Source organism: Eublepharis macularius, chromosome 12 (genome assembly GCF_028583425.1).
Source record: "Eublepharis macularius isolate TG4126 chromosome 12, MPM_Emac_v1.0, whole genome shotgun sequence".
NCBI classification, from domain to species: domain Eukaryota; kingdom Metazoa; phylum Chordata; class Lepidosauria; order Squamata; family Eublepharidae; genus Eublepharis; species Eublepharis macularius.
The window spans coordinates 12,870,622-12,887,301 of record NC_072801.1 but is presented as its reverse complement, the minus strand read 5'-3'; the positions used below and the strand labels follow the sequence as shown (position 1 = coordinate 12,887,301).

The 16,680-nt window shown below is 45.8% G+C and overlaps 1 protein-coding gene across 1 annotated transcript in view; it reads right to left on the bottom strand.

Moving 5' to 3' along the window:
- SDK1 (sidekick cell adhesion molecule 1) overlaps positions 1–16,680 on the bottom strand; it is a 227,774-nt gene that overhangs the window by 50,290 nt on the left and 160,804 nt on the right. Inside the window, exons 21-23 of the mRNA XM_054993345.1 lie at positions 3,211–3,326; positions 1,429–1,615; positions 179–316 (exon numbers count right to left, since the gene is read on the bottom strand). Coding sequence (XP_054849320.1) covers positions 179–316; positions 1,429–1,615; positions 3,211–3,326 — 441 coding nt within the window. The remainder of the gene's footprint in view (positions 1–178; positions 317–1,428; positions 1,616–3,210; positions 3,327–16,680) is intronic.

Genomic DNA, 16,680 nt, shown 5'->3' with positions numbered 1-16,680 from the left:
TTAGTTAGTAGGTGATGGTTACATTGTTTGTTTTGGTGGATTATTCCGTTACTCTCTCTATTTGGAATTTTGCTTACAGTTGCCCGGCTATGCAAGGAAGCCAGATTAAAAGGATGGGTGGATTTATACAAAGGTGCAAGTTTCCTTCATATACCGGATGCTTCTTGGGCTGGCTTACCTTGTACTGGGGCCAAGGGCTCATAGATCACCCGATATCCCTGCAGAATTCCATTGGCTGCAGCTGGCTCCCCCCATGAAACATTGAGTGTTGAAGATGTGATTTCCGAGAAGGCCAAGAAGCTGGGGGCACTGGGGGCTGAAAGGGAGGCGAACAAGAGACTTTGAACAACCACATACACAAGCAAAATGAACAGCCTGCATCTGTTCTTGTCCAACAAAATCCCTCCACATTAGTGACATTACAGACAAGACAGGAAGGCTGCCCATGGCAGAAATCCCCCCCTCTTCCGTTTTGCTCCTATTGCTCTTTGTAGCATCAGTTTTGATTTGCAGAGCTGTTCCCAAAGGAGCAATCGCCGTTTTATTTCTCTAAGTTGCCCAACCTTAGTGAAACTGCTTTGTAGATCTAAAAAGCCAAATGCTTTAGATCTTAAACCCTGGACTCTAGCTAACTTCCGTATTTAGACTCCTTAGAATGAACATTCTCCAAAGCCAAAGCAGCTCTAACGTTATACAAAGTATGCCTAGTGGTGGACTGGAATTGCTCCATTCAAATCCACCCCACACCTACACTTAGGAAGTCATATTCAAAAAGGAATTCTGCATATATACGTAGCTTCAACCTGTGTGACTGTTATGAGAGCAGGCCCTGATCAGAACATGCAGCGGGTGGGTGTCAGAGGGGGAAGCTGCTTGTAGGATCCACAGCTGGACCAACCGCTGTAGAAGGCTAGGACAGCCTATCCCCACCTGGAATAAAATGGCCCACGTCTCACAGCACTGGGATTTGAATTTGACACACACACATTTCAGGCAAAGTCTGAGGTTCTTTAAGGAGACAACTGCCAGATCCTTCTACTTTAACAAAATGGATGCAGCTTTGTCTGTAGTCTATTAAAAATACGAGGAGGACAATGCACTCTTAGAAACGCATCACTTCCGAAAATCACCCCTTCAGCTGACGGAGTCCAGCTTTGAATGCTATTTTACAAACAGACAATTCCATGCAAATAGAAAACTGCCGCAGCAAGAATGAAGTTTCTGCCCCCACCTCCTCCTTTTCTGCCTGGGCAGGCTCTCCTATTTGCAGGGAGGGTTTTTTTTTTAACATGAATGCCCACTCCTGCCTGCCCTCGGAAGCCGCACTGCTATTTTACTGCCTCGGCCCTCTACCCCCTTATTCCAACTCCCTGCATGCATAATCCAGGCCTTAGATACACTTACATAAGTGGGAAAGCAAATTCTTACCAGCTTGGTGTGTCCGGCCTTGCCCAGGACTGCTCTTGGGGCCATCCCCGGCTGCATTGAAAGCAGAGATACAGGCCAGGTATTTTGTGTAACTGGTCAGATTCTTCAAGCGGATGCTGGTCTCTGGGAGGAAGAGGACCTTCACTTTTTCTGTCTCATTCTGGCTGTCCACCTCCCGATAGTAGACCTGGTTGAAAGAGAAAGGGTTGTTTGGATTTACAGCCCTAGCACTCAACATAACCTGTGCCTCCACTGCTGCCTGCCTTTCTCCTTAATTCATGTGCACTGCTCTATAAAATAATCCCTGGCCTCTCTTCCCTCGATGCTTGTGTCTATCCAGTGTTGCTTAGGTTCAGCAAAGAGTCCCTGCCACTCGTGCAGTCTATTCTGAGTCTAGCGCTCTGTTGGCTCCATAGCAGCAATGGTGGCATGCTAATTACACCCAAGCAGGACCAGCAGTTCAGCCATGGGAGGGCCTGACAAGCATAATGGCTAATCAATCTGGTCCTGCGCAAGCCAGAAACCTGGCCTCAGAGTGCAGCCAAAAGGCCGCCTGCTACGGGCCAAGCTATTAGAACAGCCTGAGCACAAACAAAGGAGAAGAACGTACAAAATTGTTACACCAGGTAGCTCAGTGTCTGCCAAGCTGCAGTGCCAGATAATTCTGACTGGCTCAGCTTTTCTCCATTCATGGCTCTAACACTCAGGGCAAAAAACGAGGCAAGGTGACCGATACAGGCCAAGCTCCAGGCCTTGCAAGCAGGAGAGCCCCAAGCCTCATCGCGACATCCTGGCTGCACACTTGCAAGAAGCCCTCAAGTTGCATCTAAATTTCACCAGGAATAGAAATCGGAGCTACCTCTCAGCTGGGCTGACGTAAACTGCTCTGGGATTCAAGGATTATCTTTGTAACTTGATGATGATGATGATGATGATGATGATGATGATGATCATCATCATCATCATCATCATCATCATCATTTCTAACCCGCCCTTCCCGCAAGTGGGCTCAGGGCGAGGTACAACAGTTATAAAAATACAATACAATATAAAACAGCGGTTCATATCATAAAATCAACAATTAAACCAATTTTAACTGTCCCAAGATGGGGTCAATTCCAGGTTCCTCCCCATCAACATACAGGGGGAGGGAAGCGGACAGATAATGTACGACACCCCATACGTGGGTCAGCTAACGAGCGGGCACTACATAGCCCCATGCTGTACCCATACGTTGGGCAGCTGGCCAGTGGACACCGTACAACCCCGTACTTAGTGGGAGACCGGTGGGAGGTCCAGTGAGGATCTCATGCTGGCCTCAACCATACGCCTGGCGGAACATCTCCCCATCTTTAAAAGGCCAGGCTTACTCTCTTGGATGGGGCACTTCACACATGTCACTCTTCTTACCAGGAGGATATAGAAGGAAGGGGGACACCCCCCCCCACACACACACAACATGTGTTTTATTGAGTATGAATTTGGTGCAAACATCTACTGGAGCATGCACGTGTTTTTTTGGAATCCCACTGCCTATCACAGCTTCCCAACTCATGTACAAGGAGTCAAATTGACACCTGTGTGATCTTTATGCATGCGTACGTTTCCTATTTCATTGAAAAGGCCGTGTGTGAAGCACATCTCCTCCGCTGAGGGCTTCAGCAGTCTCTGATTTCTGTTTCTATTTCTGTCTGAAGCAGGAAAAAAGGGTCACTGCATTAAAAAGATTTGCAACAGTGGGCTAAGATGTGCACGCACACAAACACACACATCATGGCTTGCCTTGTAGCCTTGTATGTTCCCATTCTGACTGTCAACAGGAGGTGGTTCCCAAGTGACTTCCAGCTGGCTTGCGGAAAGAGCATTTATCTGGATGTTCTGGGGGGGCATTGCTGGTGCTTGAGAAAGATGAGAGGAGAAAAGAAGGAGAATTATTCAGGGACACACGAGTCAGGCGGAAGCAGCCCTCAGGTAGGCACAGGGGTTGTGGGAGCACATCTCTTCCTTTCCCGGAGGCTGCCGAGTGCCAGCACCATTTCCTTGGAAACCTCTTGCTCTCTCTCCTCCAAATGATCCTGTCTGCTTTGATCTCCCTTCCCATCTCTGTTTTTCTTCTTTGTCTGTCTTAAGGTTAAAGAAAGTAGGGGCCTCTCGCTTTTCTCTGTACAGACCCAACCCCCCCTCTCCAACTGCTCACACATTGGTTGACAGCACAGAGCTCCTCTCCTCCTCGGAGTGGTTAGTAGTTGGAAGGAAAGAGAGACATTCTCACAGAGGCTGCCCACAAACTGATTACAGAAAAAAACAGGCAAGTAGAGACAAGCTCTGTGGACACCTTGGGGAACTGTGGCCAATTAACTCACTGGAAAAGTCCCTAGTGGACCAGCGTCCTGGAAGACCTCTGGTAGGCAGACTAGTCTCTGTGCATCAGCCTTAACCTATTCTCTATGGGTCTTACCCGTAGAGAATAGGTTGATGCTGATGCACAGAGACACAGTCCAGGACACGTAACTTGGACACATTTCAGGAAGGCAGTCAAAGCAGCATATGAAGTAACGAAATATATGGCTGCCTTCTAGAGTCAGACCTTCAGTTCATTAAGCTGAGTCTTGTCTACTCTGGCTAGCAGCGGCTATCCCTGATCTCATGTGCAGCTCTTTCCCATCAACTACAACCAGATATTTGGTCATGGGGTGATGGCCGCTCTCCTCCGCCCACCCCTTTCCTTGCCTGGCCATGGGGCTTGGGAGCATACCCATGCTGCTCTATGCCCATTTAACATACTGTAAACCAAAGTCATACAACACTCGCTACCGAAAGAACACAGTCCAGGTCATCTGTTCCTCCTGACAACTTTTAATACATACATGCATGCATGCATGCATGCATGCACGCATGCACGCACGCACGCACGCACGCACGCACGCACGCACGCACACACAGACAATGACCTTCATAAGCCACATTTTTTTCTTGCTCTCTTCCTCTCCGGGGTTATAAAATAAAATAGTAATTAACACCCACTCAGCCTGACATCAACTATTTATTTTGTTCTAACTGTGCTGTTTCCATATTATCGCTGCCCACCCTGCCGTTAATGGAAATGTTAATAACCAGCGCCAGGTTGTTGTGACAGATGCTTGGGCTCATTATCAGAAATTCTTATTTACCGCTCCATTAAACGACAGAATCACACACCCAAAAAGGGGTGGGGGGAGACGAAGGAGAAGAAGAAACAACTCAGTCAAAACTAACTGGAGGAATTTTAACAATCCTGCAACATAAATAATGTGTATGTGAGATTTTTTTTTGCTTGTGTGCTTGCCACTGGCAACTCTAGTGCAAAACAACTGCTGTACAATTTTAAAAAATGAAAGGTAAAATGGAGTTGGCTAGAGTTTGCTCTTACTATTATTATTATGACTGCTGCTGTGGCTACTTTAATCACTAGAAGTTGGTTCTTTTCAAGTCAGATATCTAACCGTGGACAGAGGGGGTCAGGTGCTCTTCACAGTACAAATCAAGACTATCTAATCAAAGGAACCCTTGAAGCTGGACTGGCTAGTGGATTTCAATGAACACCGAACCACTGATAGCCAGCCCTTCATTTTCGTATCAATCTCGGTACAGAAACAATCCCTGGCTGGCTACTCCACATGTGACAAAATCTGAAATTAGGAAAAATTCACTTGATTTCATGAGTGAATGATTTCATGAGTGATTTCATGATTTCATCATTTAGCAATTTGACACTAGCCAGGTATCCACCACCGTGTGTATACCATGGGCTTCGAACCTCCCCATGTTGTTCCATCGGTGTCCCTGCATTCCTCTTGTGGAAGAGCTTTCGGCTGATGAATGTCTTATGTTGAAGTGACACAGGAGCACAAAAGGGGAGGATCCAACCCACTGTGCACATGCTGTGAACCACACAGACATGAGCTCTATGTGGGGTGCAGGTTTGTTGGGTCCCAAAGGACAATATCGCCTCTTCTTTCTTTCCGCTTCACCCTCAAATAGCTCACTACAAGGGGGAGTCAGTTTCTTAACAAAGAAGTTCTTGTCCCCAGAAGACCATGTTACCTAGTGCTGTCGTCTTTCTGTGCTGACCAGCCTAACTGGACTGTGCCTCGGGCCAGATGGAAAGTAGAAGAACTTTTCTTTTTTACTGCTTCAGTTTTTACCTCCAAGAAAAAGAACCTCACTATGCTAGAAATACCTTCTGGCCAGAGATTTTTTTCTGGAAAAAGAGGTGGTGGAACTCAGGACTGCACAATGATGTCACTTTGGGTCAGCTGGAACAAGGGGGGAGTTTTTTAAAGTTTAAATCGCCCTCAGCAAAAATGGTCACATGGCCGGTGGCCCCGCCCCCTGATCTCCAGGCAGAGGGGAGTTTAGATTGCCTTCCGCACCAATGGCGTGGCCAATGGCCAATGGTGCGGCCAATGGCCAATGGTGCGGAGGGCAATCTAAACTCCCCTCTGTCTGGAGATCAGGGGGCGGGGCCACCGGCCATGTGACCATTTTCAAGAGGTGCCAGAACTCCATTCCACCGTGTTCCCACTGAAAAAAAGCCCTGCTTCTGACCAAGGCTCTGCTGCTAACTCTGGAGCAGGCACAGCCTTGAGCTAAGGATTTTTTGGAAAGTCTAAGAAGAACCTATTTCTCCTTAATCCTTGCAGTGGCTGAGTCTACAGCATGCAGCAAAGCCGTGCAGGAGGAGCAAAGCTGAAACAATATCAAGGAGAAACTTTTCAGAGCGGAGGGTATCCAGTTTGATCTCTTCACACTTTCTTTAATATCCTGGTGTGTGTGTATCACAGCTTGCTTCTGTTGTGTTGTTTTCCTCCTGCGTCTTCAGTGCCATTCAGTTTCTTCCAACTACATTTTCTTAGCAAAAGGAACACCCCCCACGCACACAATTTTGAAAACCTTTAATGAAAAATAGGAGAATGACAATGTGCTTAAGGGAAAATACAGCCTCAGCCCCCACTCTCAAACTGTTAGCAACATTCTGTTCTCATGATGTGTGTGTATGTGTGTGTGTGTCGATCTGTCATCCAAGACAGTCAAACAAATGAAGGTCAGTCTGCTAAATATCCTGATGGGCCGTGGTGCAAACAGAGTAATTAGGAGCGCGAGATCAATAGCAGTAAGACCCACTTATGGCAACTCCAGCAAGGGGCTTTCAAGGCAAGCGAGAAGCGGAGGTGGTTTGCCTTTGCCTTCCTCTGCAAAGTCCTCATTGGTGGTCACCCATCCACCCATCCAAGTACTAACCCAGCTTAGCTTCTGAGATCTGACAAGATTCACTATCCGAAAAGCTTGCTGCCAGTCAATCTTTATTACGGTCATAGACCACACAATAATAGCATACAACCCAGTCATGGTAAGTCATATTATTTACAAATCTATTCACTAAAATTTCAGGGTACAGAGTCTTAAATATTTAAAACCTTAAAACCTGAGTGCCTAAGACCAAATTATTAAATATTAAAATCCTTAACATTATAAAATATTTAAATATTTCCCCCTGTAAAATACTTCCTAATCCGTATGGCTTGCACAGCAAAATTTGCCACCTTTAATGTAATTTCATGGTCCTTATCGGCTAAAAGCTTATCTAGATAGAATCTGTCATTTCTACCTGGGAACCGATTACAAATTGGAGTTATGAAGATTGCCCTAATATTTTGATAAAGCTCACACTCAAAGAGTACGTGTCCCCTAGTTTCTATCTTTCCAGCCCCACATATACATACTCTTTTCTTGAGTGGTTGTTTTGCATATCTGCCCTCCATGACCGCTGATGGTAACGTGTCCATTCTGAGGAGGGTAATTGCTCTTCTATAATCTGCTTGCTGCCTTCCCTCCCAAGATCCACATGGTGGTGGAGAGTGCCCTCAAGTCATAGCTGAATTATGGCGACCCCTGGCGGGGTTTTCATGGCAAGAGACTAACAGAGGTGGCTTGCCATTGTCTGCCTCTGCAATGCTGGTTTTCGTTGGAGGTCTCCCATCCAATTACTAACCAAGGCTGACCCTGCTTAGCTTCTGAGATGTGGCAAGAGCAGGATCACCTGCGCTATCCAGCTCAGCGCCCAAAGACCTACGTACTGGTAGCCAAATCAATGAATCACAAGAAATCAAAACTTCACAACCTGCTCATGTGAACAACGGGAGGAAGACCAGAGATGGGAGAACAGCCCTACAAGACAAAATTCTCTGGATATTTCAAGGAAAGAGAAGTCCTTGATGAAATGGAAAGAGAGAGAGGCAGGAGTATCAAGTCACTGGGATAGGGAGTTGGGCAAAGTTAACAGCCTGGATTTCATCAACAGAATATATTAGAAAGTTTCTTTGATGACATCTTCCAATTTCCACCCTCCTCCCCCAAGAACTGTAACTTGGGAAACAAGGAACAATGAACACACAGAGAGCAATGTGCCAATGCTGTGACAGAATAAGCTGTTTAGCATGCCTTGGACATTGGAGGGGGCATTGCATGTCTCTGGGTGTGGATGTGTTACTCGCTTGCTAGGTAAGCTGCTTCTTTTTGTCTCAAGAGGGAATGCCTCCTTGACAACTCCTCTGTCTCTGGTTTCTCTTAGGAGATTCTTTTCTTTCTTGCCTCATGACTGTAAATAGGGAAAGGATATATTTTTCAGAGCTCCAGCCACAAAGGCCTCACCTGCACAGACAGCCGCAATGTTGAATTATTCAGCCATGCTAATAGGGAAAGTAATTCTATAGACTAGGACTCTTTCTTTCTCTTCCAAGATACTGTCACGAATGGAATTTACCTCAATAAACAGTAAGTTCTATCCTTTGTGCAGTTTAATTGACTGAAGATCAATGACTGCACACTGGGAAAAATGCTTCTGAGTGGGTAACTTTGCTACCAAATGAAATGTATAACTATTTCTACTAAAAGCTCCTGAAGCACCCATAGGCTTCAACATGGCTGGGGACTTCTGCATAATGCTCTTAATTCGCTTTCTGAAGTGCGGTGTGTGTTTCAGGCCTAGCTATACAGCTGCCCCTTCTCCACCCCACATCACAAAGGAAAAGCCATCCATTCCTTTGGCCTGGCAGTCCAAGCAGTCTGGCAGAAGGTACATAACACAGTTTTAAACATCAGGATTATGCTGCATGCCCACGCTAACACATTTACTAACCCTCCAAATTCTCTTTGCTGGGTGAGAGAAAGAGGGAGAGGGCTATGCTTTTGTGCCTCTTCTCAGCGATGGAGGTTGGCATTTTCATCGGTGTGTGTCAGCCACTCTCGCTCAGAGCAGATCTAGACAACACAATGATTAAAACACAACAGGCCTGTTGACACTGAGCAAGCCCACAGACGGAGCTGCCCTGGTACCAGGCCCACTGGGAGAAATCGGGGTGGGGGTGGGGGGATTGTAACACAAGGTAAAGGCTGGAAGTTGGTGCATTATTTTCTGCATCCTGATTTTCTTGCCTATTAAAGCTGCCTTTTGTGCCATGGAATTATCACACACTGTTTGGCTTGCAAATGCGGATAGTTTGCTCTATCTTTATGCATAGGATTGCTGATGAAACCCAGGAGAAGTGTATGTTTATTCAGGTTCTTGGGGATTTTGCATGTAAAGGAAGCTGTAAAGTAAAGAATAGAATGGCATGCACTAGAAAACAGGCTTGCACTTACCTGTACCTGTTGTTCATCTGGGTCTTCTGTGCAGGCGCACACTGGGGCTGTGCTTGTGCAGGCTGGCCATTCGGAACAGGATTCTGTAGCTTTAAGGCTTCTGAGCGGATGACCCCTCCCCCTTTTGATCACAGGCCGGTTTGGTTTCCAGCCAAAACGGTCACAGAATCTAGAGGAGTCGCCCCCTTTCCCTCAGTTCTCCTGTGGTGCTGCAAACCCCCAGTAAAGAGAGCTCACAGTGGGGCAGGAGGGAGGGAATATGTACCTGCACAGAAGACCTAGATGAACAACAATGGCAGGTAAGTGCAACCCTGTTTTCATCTGCAGTCTTCAGTGCAGTCCCACATTGGGAGACTCACAAGCTACTCACCACGGTGGTGGGGTGATGCTCTCGTGCAAAGAGAGATTGTAGTACAGCTTGCCTAACTGCATCTTCTTTTGTAGCATTATCAACTGCATAATGTTTGATGAAGGCGTCGGCTGAAGGCCAAGTTGCTGCACAACAAATGTCTGACAATAGGACACCTCGTAGGAACACAACGGAAGCAGCTTGAGCCCTTGTGGAGTGAGCACAGACATCAAATGGAAAAGTGAGATCAGTAGAAGCAGAAGCAGTTTTAATGGCAGTGACAACCCTTCGAAAAATGGTCTGAGAAGAGGCAGGTCTGCCCTTTTTCGGCTCAGAGTAACAAAGAAAGAATGCAACATCTTTTCTAAAAGACTCTGTTCTGCCCAAATAAAACAAGACAGCTCTTCTAACATCCAGCATGTATAGAGTTTGTTCTTGGGGTGAAGATGGGTTAAGAAAAAACACTAGTAAGACAATGTCTTGGGAAACATGAAACCTCGATACAACCTTTGGCAGGAACTGAACACTTATACTCATCATCACTACCTTCTCAGAGTAAAGTTTCAGAGAAGGACTTTCTAATACTTAAGGACCTTAGATCTGTCACCCTCCTAGATGATGTAACAGTTAGCAGGAAGGTAATTTTAGCAGGCAACAATGCTAGAGAACAAGACGCCGCGGACCCAAATGTTTTTAACGTTAGCCGTACTAAGACCACAGAGGAGGACCATAGGGGCACAATAAGGAACTCTACGTGGATACAAGTTTTACAATCTCCGCAAAAACAACTTGGACAAGTAGTGAAAAAAAACTGTTTCCCCATCTATCTCAGTGTAAAAAGCCGAAATAGCAGCCAAATGAACCTTAACGGAGGAAGAGACCAACCCTGAAATTTATAAACACATCCAATTATCAAATATATTAGCTAAGGAGCAAGTGCCTGGGGAAACGCCATTTGCGTGTGCCCAATGCCCAAAGCTACCCTGCTTTAACGCATAGGATTGTTTAATAGAGGGCCGCTGAGCATTCTGGAGGATGTGTGTGACTTCCCCGGATAACTGTAGCCCTAGTGCGGAAGCAACTCTGCTGTAAGGTGCAGCCCGCTCAGACCGTCATGCACCATTTGACCAAATCAAAGAAGATCTGGAGTTATAGTTTAGTTGCCCCTGACCATTTGTTTTAGAGTGTGAAACCACGGCCATCGAGGCCAGAATGGGGCTATGAGGATGCAATGAGTTTTTTTTCCTGCTTGTAACTTTCAGACAATCTTGTTAAGTTAAGTAGTGCTAGAGGGGATATGCATAGAAGAGGCATCCCATCCAAGGTATTGGAAAGGCATCCCCCACTGAATCCTCATCTGCTCCCCTTCTTAAACAGAACAGGTGTTGTATTGAGTTGCGAAAAGGTACATGCTTGGGAAATCTCACTGGATGAAGATCTAATGGATATACTTGTCTGTAATGGACCATTCAGGCTGCCCAGCCTGTTGGCCTTTAAATTGTTGGATCCAGCAATTTGCAGGGTATGTAAAGAGGTACCGTGAACAATGGCCCGTTCCCAAATATGGATGTTTGGGGGATAATGTATCTGATAAGGAGTTAAGGGCATCACATATTGCATGTAACTATAAAATATTGATGTGTGTTAATTGTACCGATACCAGACAACTCTCAAGAGGCTTCGCTCCAGCAGTAAAAGTCCTTTTATTGATAAGATGCCAATTTCATACACTTACGCCATCCTTGCTAGGACTGGTGGCTACAGGCAAGCACTGAACAGATTTCGGTTCTCCAAGGCTGCTCCTAATGTCCCCCCTTTCTCCTAACAGTTCTCTAACTCTGCAAGCAGGAAAACAGGCTGTATGATTCGTGGACTTCTCGAGGCCGGGCAGGCTCCCAGAGTCGGGAGAGATTAACACAGGAACAAACACCTCCTGTTCTCAGTTTCCCACCCCCGGCTTCAGCTGCAGGGGTATTGAATATGACAAGTGACCCTGAGCACCTGATGATGAGGTCTTCTGAAAAGACCATAGACATTTGCAGCAACATCATTACAGTGAGTTCCCCATCCCTCTAGAGAAGCATTGGTGGTGAAGGTAAGATCATAGTGCAGAATACCAAAATTGACCCCTCTTGCACGGTTGGCGGAATCTAACCACCATGTACAGGACTGCAACACAGTCTTGGGAACAGAACATTTAGTATCAGGACTGTGAGAGACAGGGTCAAACCGTCTCAAAAACCACAACTGTAGTGTCCTCATTCTGAGATCGGCAAAAGGAACCACAGCTGCTGTGGAAGCCATAAAGTGAATAGGAAGTGCCAATCGGAATCTATTAACAGAGACGTACTGGTCAAAGGCCTGAAGTCTCTGGAGTCTATCTATTGGCACAAATGCTCTATTAAGAGTAGAATCCAACACATTTCCAATGAACTGTGCAGTATGGGCAGGAGCCAGTTTAGATTTTGTAGCATTGACCGTAAGTCCTAAATCATTACATGTGGCAAGAGTAAGGGTGATATGCCTACTTAGGATGTCTGGAGATGAAACAGGAATGAGCCAGTCATCCAGATAAGGATATACGGAACATCTTAATTGCCTAAGGTAAGCAATCACTACAGCCATACATTTAGTAAAAACGTGTGGTGCTGTAGCCAACCGAAAGGCAAGGCTGAAAAACAGCCCCACCATAAATGAACCTTAGATATCTCCTGTGACCAGGATGCATAAAGAAATGGAATTAAGCATCCTGGAGAACAAGCGCCGTTTCCACACAGCTTACCTTCCCTTGGAACGACCTGGAACATCGCGCAAAAAATGCGGAAGATCACGTTTTCTCGTGCGAGATTTGCACGACATCGCACAAATCTCATGTGTGCAAATCTCGCGCAAAGAAATGCGATCTTCTGCATTTTTTGTGCGACGTTCTGAGGGAAAGTAAGCCATGTGGAAACGGCCAAGGAGTGCAAACCATGAACCCTCAGGTATCATAGCTAACACCCAGGGTAAAGTAATCATCATGAATTTGGACACTTTAATATATATATTAAGATCACGTAAATCCAAGATACATCTCTTACCACCCTCTTTTTTGTCTACAAGGAAAATACAAGAAAAGAACTCATAAGGGTTTTCCACTAAGGGGACTAACCAAAGAGTACCTTTAGTTAATAAAGACTGTATCTCATCCTGCAACTGCGGAAGAGTGTTTTGAAGTGCTTGTGTCAGTAAACATGTAGGAGGCAAAGAATGAAATTCCAACCTGTAGCCATGTTTAATGATTGAAAGAACTCACACATCTGTAGTAATAACCTGCCCACAAGCAGTAAACTGTAATATCCTATCATGAAACATAGAGAACCCAGAAGGTTGTAGTCAAAATGGACCCTTCTGTCTCTGAGCGACATCCTAGTGGGTTGATGCTGATGGACGGACTTAGGATAAGCAGCAGATTTCTGCCTTGGCTGGTGCTGAGAATAGTGGAAGCGAGATGCAGGATATTGCAATTGATACGGATGCTATTTATAGGATTGGTGGGGAGGTTGCTGATATTCACTCCAAGAGGATTGGCAGTATGAAGAGGACTGCATAGCTGGAGGCAGCAGGCCGTAAGACCTTGCTGTTTGGTGGTCTTTCTTCTTCTTAGAGCCAAGCTACAAGTGACGCCTGACACAGGTTGGACACTTGTCAGCTTCCCTCAAGTTTTGATGGGAAATGTAGGCATCCTGGTCTTGCAGCTGTAATGGAGAGCCAAGCTGTAAAACCAGGACGCCTACATTTCCCATCAAAACTTGAGGGAAGCTGACAAGTGTCCAACCTGTGTAAGATGTCACTTGTAGCTTGACTCTTAGACAGATACTCATCTGTCTTCTCTGAAAACAACCAAGTACCCTTAAAGGGTATATCCTCAATCCTACTGTGCATTTCCAATGGAAGAGCGGTGGATTGCAACCATGCATGATGGCGTAACACCACTGATGAAGTAAACTCCTAAGTGGACACATCCAACACATATCGACTACTACTGATCTGCTGTTTGGACAACACTATGGCCTCATATAGTATGACTTTTGCTAACTCTCTTTTCTCCCTGAGGACAAAAGAGAAGGTCCAAATAAGGTGACATCTTTTGCCAAAGAAAGATCTGGCAGCCACTCATAATTGCCAGATAATTTGCAATTTTAATGCTAAAAGCAGCTGTTGAATACATCTTGCCTCCCACAGCATCCAGCTTCCCCCCCTCTCTGTCTGCAGGTGTAGATAAGCTTCCTTGCTTCTATCTGCCCTGCATCTCCTCTGCGATTACGGATGAAGCAGGTAGGTGAGAGAGAAAAGGGGGCACTTGTCCTGTTTTAACCTTATATAAAGTTTCCACTTTTTTTGTAGTAGCAGGAGTGGAGGCAGGCTTCAGACACAAACCTTCCATCAACTCTACAAACCCATCAACCACAGGGAACACAACTGAAGCAAGAGTATCAGAATAAATACGTTGTGAGAAACTATCCTTAGACTTCTGTTCAGATGAGGAGACATCAATATTCAGTGAAGCAGCCGTATGTAGTATCTGCTCTGCTTATAATCTACGTTTGGAGCGACGGGCTCAGGATCTCCACGGGCTTCTCCTTCAGGTGATGGGTCTGAAGCCACACTAAGACAATGTTCGGATCTGAGAACCTCCACATCTGAATCGGAGCTTCCACGTCTGAATATGATTCAGACTTTGCTGGACGGGGTGGTAGGATCCATGCTGTCGTTTCTAGTCTTTGTTACAGCCCCCCCCCCCAACATATCCACAACCCAAACCGCTAGTGGTAGTCTTCTCTCCCCTTTCTTACTGTGCTTACGAGAAGCAGAAAATATAGAGCTCCTCAGTGCTTTGCATACGGGAAGTCCCAGGTTTATCGCCTAAGACAATGTCCTCGGAGTGACACAGACGCACCACCATCTTTCAGGCAGGCTGTGCTGAAAATCCACAGAAATTGACACAGCATCACCCATTTCTGAATTTTTGATCTGCCCCCTTTGGGTTCCAGCAAACTTGAAGCCATTTATTCTCCCCCGCATGGCTCTGCTTTGCCAAAAGACTTCAAAACTTCCCTACTACATAAAAAGTCTTATGCAAATCAAGCATTATGCGCTTTTCTGTCTGCAGCCTTGGAAGTCCTATAATGGGATTTACTTCTGAGTAAACACAGGATTGGGAGAGTGATGTTTTGAAAACACCTCAATATTCAGGATATATTCCAATTCTCTGTTTGAAAATATTGCCTACTTTTATGCGGGGAGAAGGGAATACATGTGCCAAATGGAGGCTTATAGTTCAGGAGATTTTAACTTTTCCAAAAAGAAGGCCTACTTTTAAACTCCAGATTTCAATGTTTAAAAAACGTTCTGGCTTTCTTCTCCCCCCCCCTGCCCCCAACTTCCTTTTTTGCTGCTCCTGCCCAGCCCTTGGCTGAGTACTTGCACGGCCTAGTCCAGCTTGATCGTTTGCAGAGCAAGGCGTCAACCTTGGTTGGAGGCAAGCTGAAGCACCCTGGAGAGCTCCAAGGCTGACAACTTGCTCCCCAGCTGCTAGAACCAGGCTGGAGCTCAGAAAGACCCCGCCAGGCCTCAGCCTCCTAGGGCAAGAGCTGCTTAAGGGGCCTGAGCTTCCATGTGGAGTTGGGCACCCTTGCGTCTCCTGCAAGCTCTCGGTGGATCCTCTGGCAGCTCCAGCTAGTAAGGCTTGGCGAGGGCAAGCTTGGAGGCTGCATTCCTGGAGGGGCTGTGCTATTTGCTTTGGGGCTCAGGTCTGTGATTCAGTGGAAGAGCACCTGCTTTGGATGAAGAAGGCCTGGCATCTCCAGGGGAAAAAGGCATACGGCTGTCCATATCCCCCAAACTGCCCTTCCCTAGGTTGGGTTGCTGGCTCAATCAGGCTGAGTGGATGCCTCTTACCCATGAATATCTGCACCCAGAATCAAAGGCTAGATTGGAGTATTTCTAATCTAGGTCCATGCTGGATTTGCTGGGCAGGGACATGACCCTTTCTGCTCCCTTACAGGTCAGTTAGGACTTCTACACCAGCAGTCAATGGGCATGTGTGACCTCAAAGCTATTGTTTTTGATAACTCGCTTCCTTCTCCCCCCATCATCCTCAACCCTTTCATGCCCCTTCTTTACACGCTGTATAGCTCACCTGACAACCACTGACAAATGAGAACGTTGGGCACAATAAAAACAGGGCAGCCTGGCCCGTACAAGCTGCTTAGGGAAGATTACAAAGCAGCAGTAGAAAGCCAAAGTTCCTGTGAATTTACTGGGAAGGTGGGATGCGCACGTTTGGACCTGGTGCTGCGAAACCAGCAGTTTACTCCGTGTTAACCTGGAAATGCTCTTTTAAAATAAATCCTCTCTTAAGAAACCTCTAGCATCAAAATGCTAGGGGACTGGAGGGCAATGAATCTTCGTAAGTACAAGCACGTCTAAATGAGGGTAGATCCAAAGGAGTTAGCCATGTTAGTCTAGAGTTGTAAAATAGTAAAAAAATTCAGTAGTACCTTTAAGACTAACCAACTTTATTGTAGCATAAACTTTTGAGAACCACAGCTCTCTTTGACAGATGCATGTGATGAAGAGAGCTGTGGTTCTCGAAAGCTTATGCTACAATAAAGTTGGTTAGTCTTAAAGGTGCTACTGGACTCTTTTACTATTTTACATGAGGGTAGTTTCAGATGGGAAGCCATGGTGATCTGCAATAGAAGAGCAAGAGCAAGATCCTGTAGCACCTTCAAAACCAACAAGATCTTGGCTTTCGAGAGCCAAGCTCCTTTTATCAGATATGTGTGGGAGAGGTGAAAGTAAAGGCTCTGCTGTTTGATGGAACAGGCCAAATTCAGGGCTGGATGTTATCCATAATCCTTTGCCATCATTCTTATCCAAAACAACAAAAGGAACCCCCTGGCTACATGAACAACTCAGAAGCACAACAACCAGGGTCATGAAAAATCAAACAATCAATGATAGTATAAATTATTATATTATATCAAAAGTGCAAAAGTGCAAATGTACAAATACATATCCAACACAATTTAAAGTGCATATATATACAGAAAAAAGGTAGTCTATCGGATGAACAATAAATATATTCCTATATAAGATTAATATTCTGGTAGTGGGAGAGTGCAAACGGATGGAAACGTTCCACCTATGCGTGGAAACTGTCCATATGTCCAAAGATG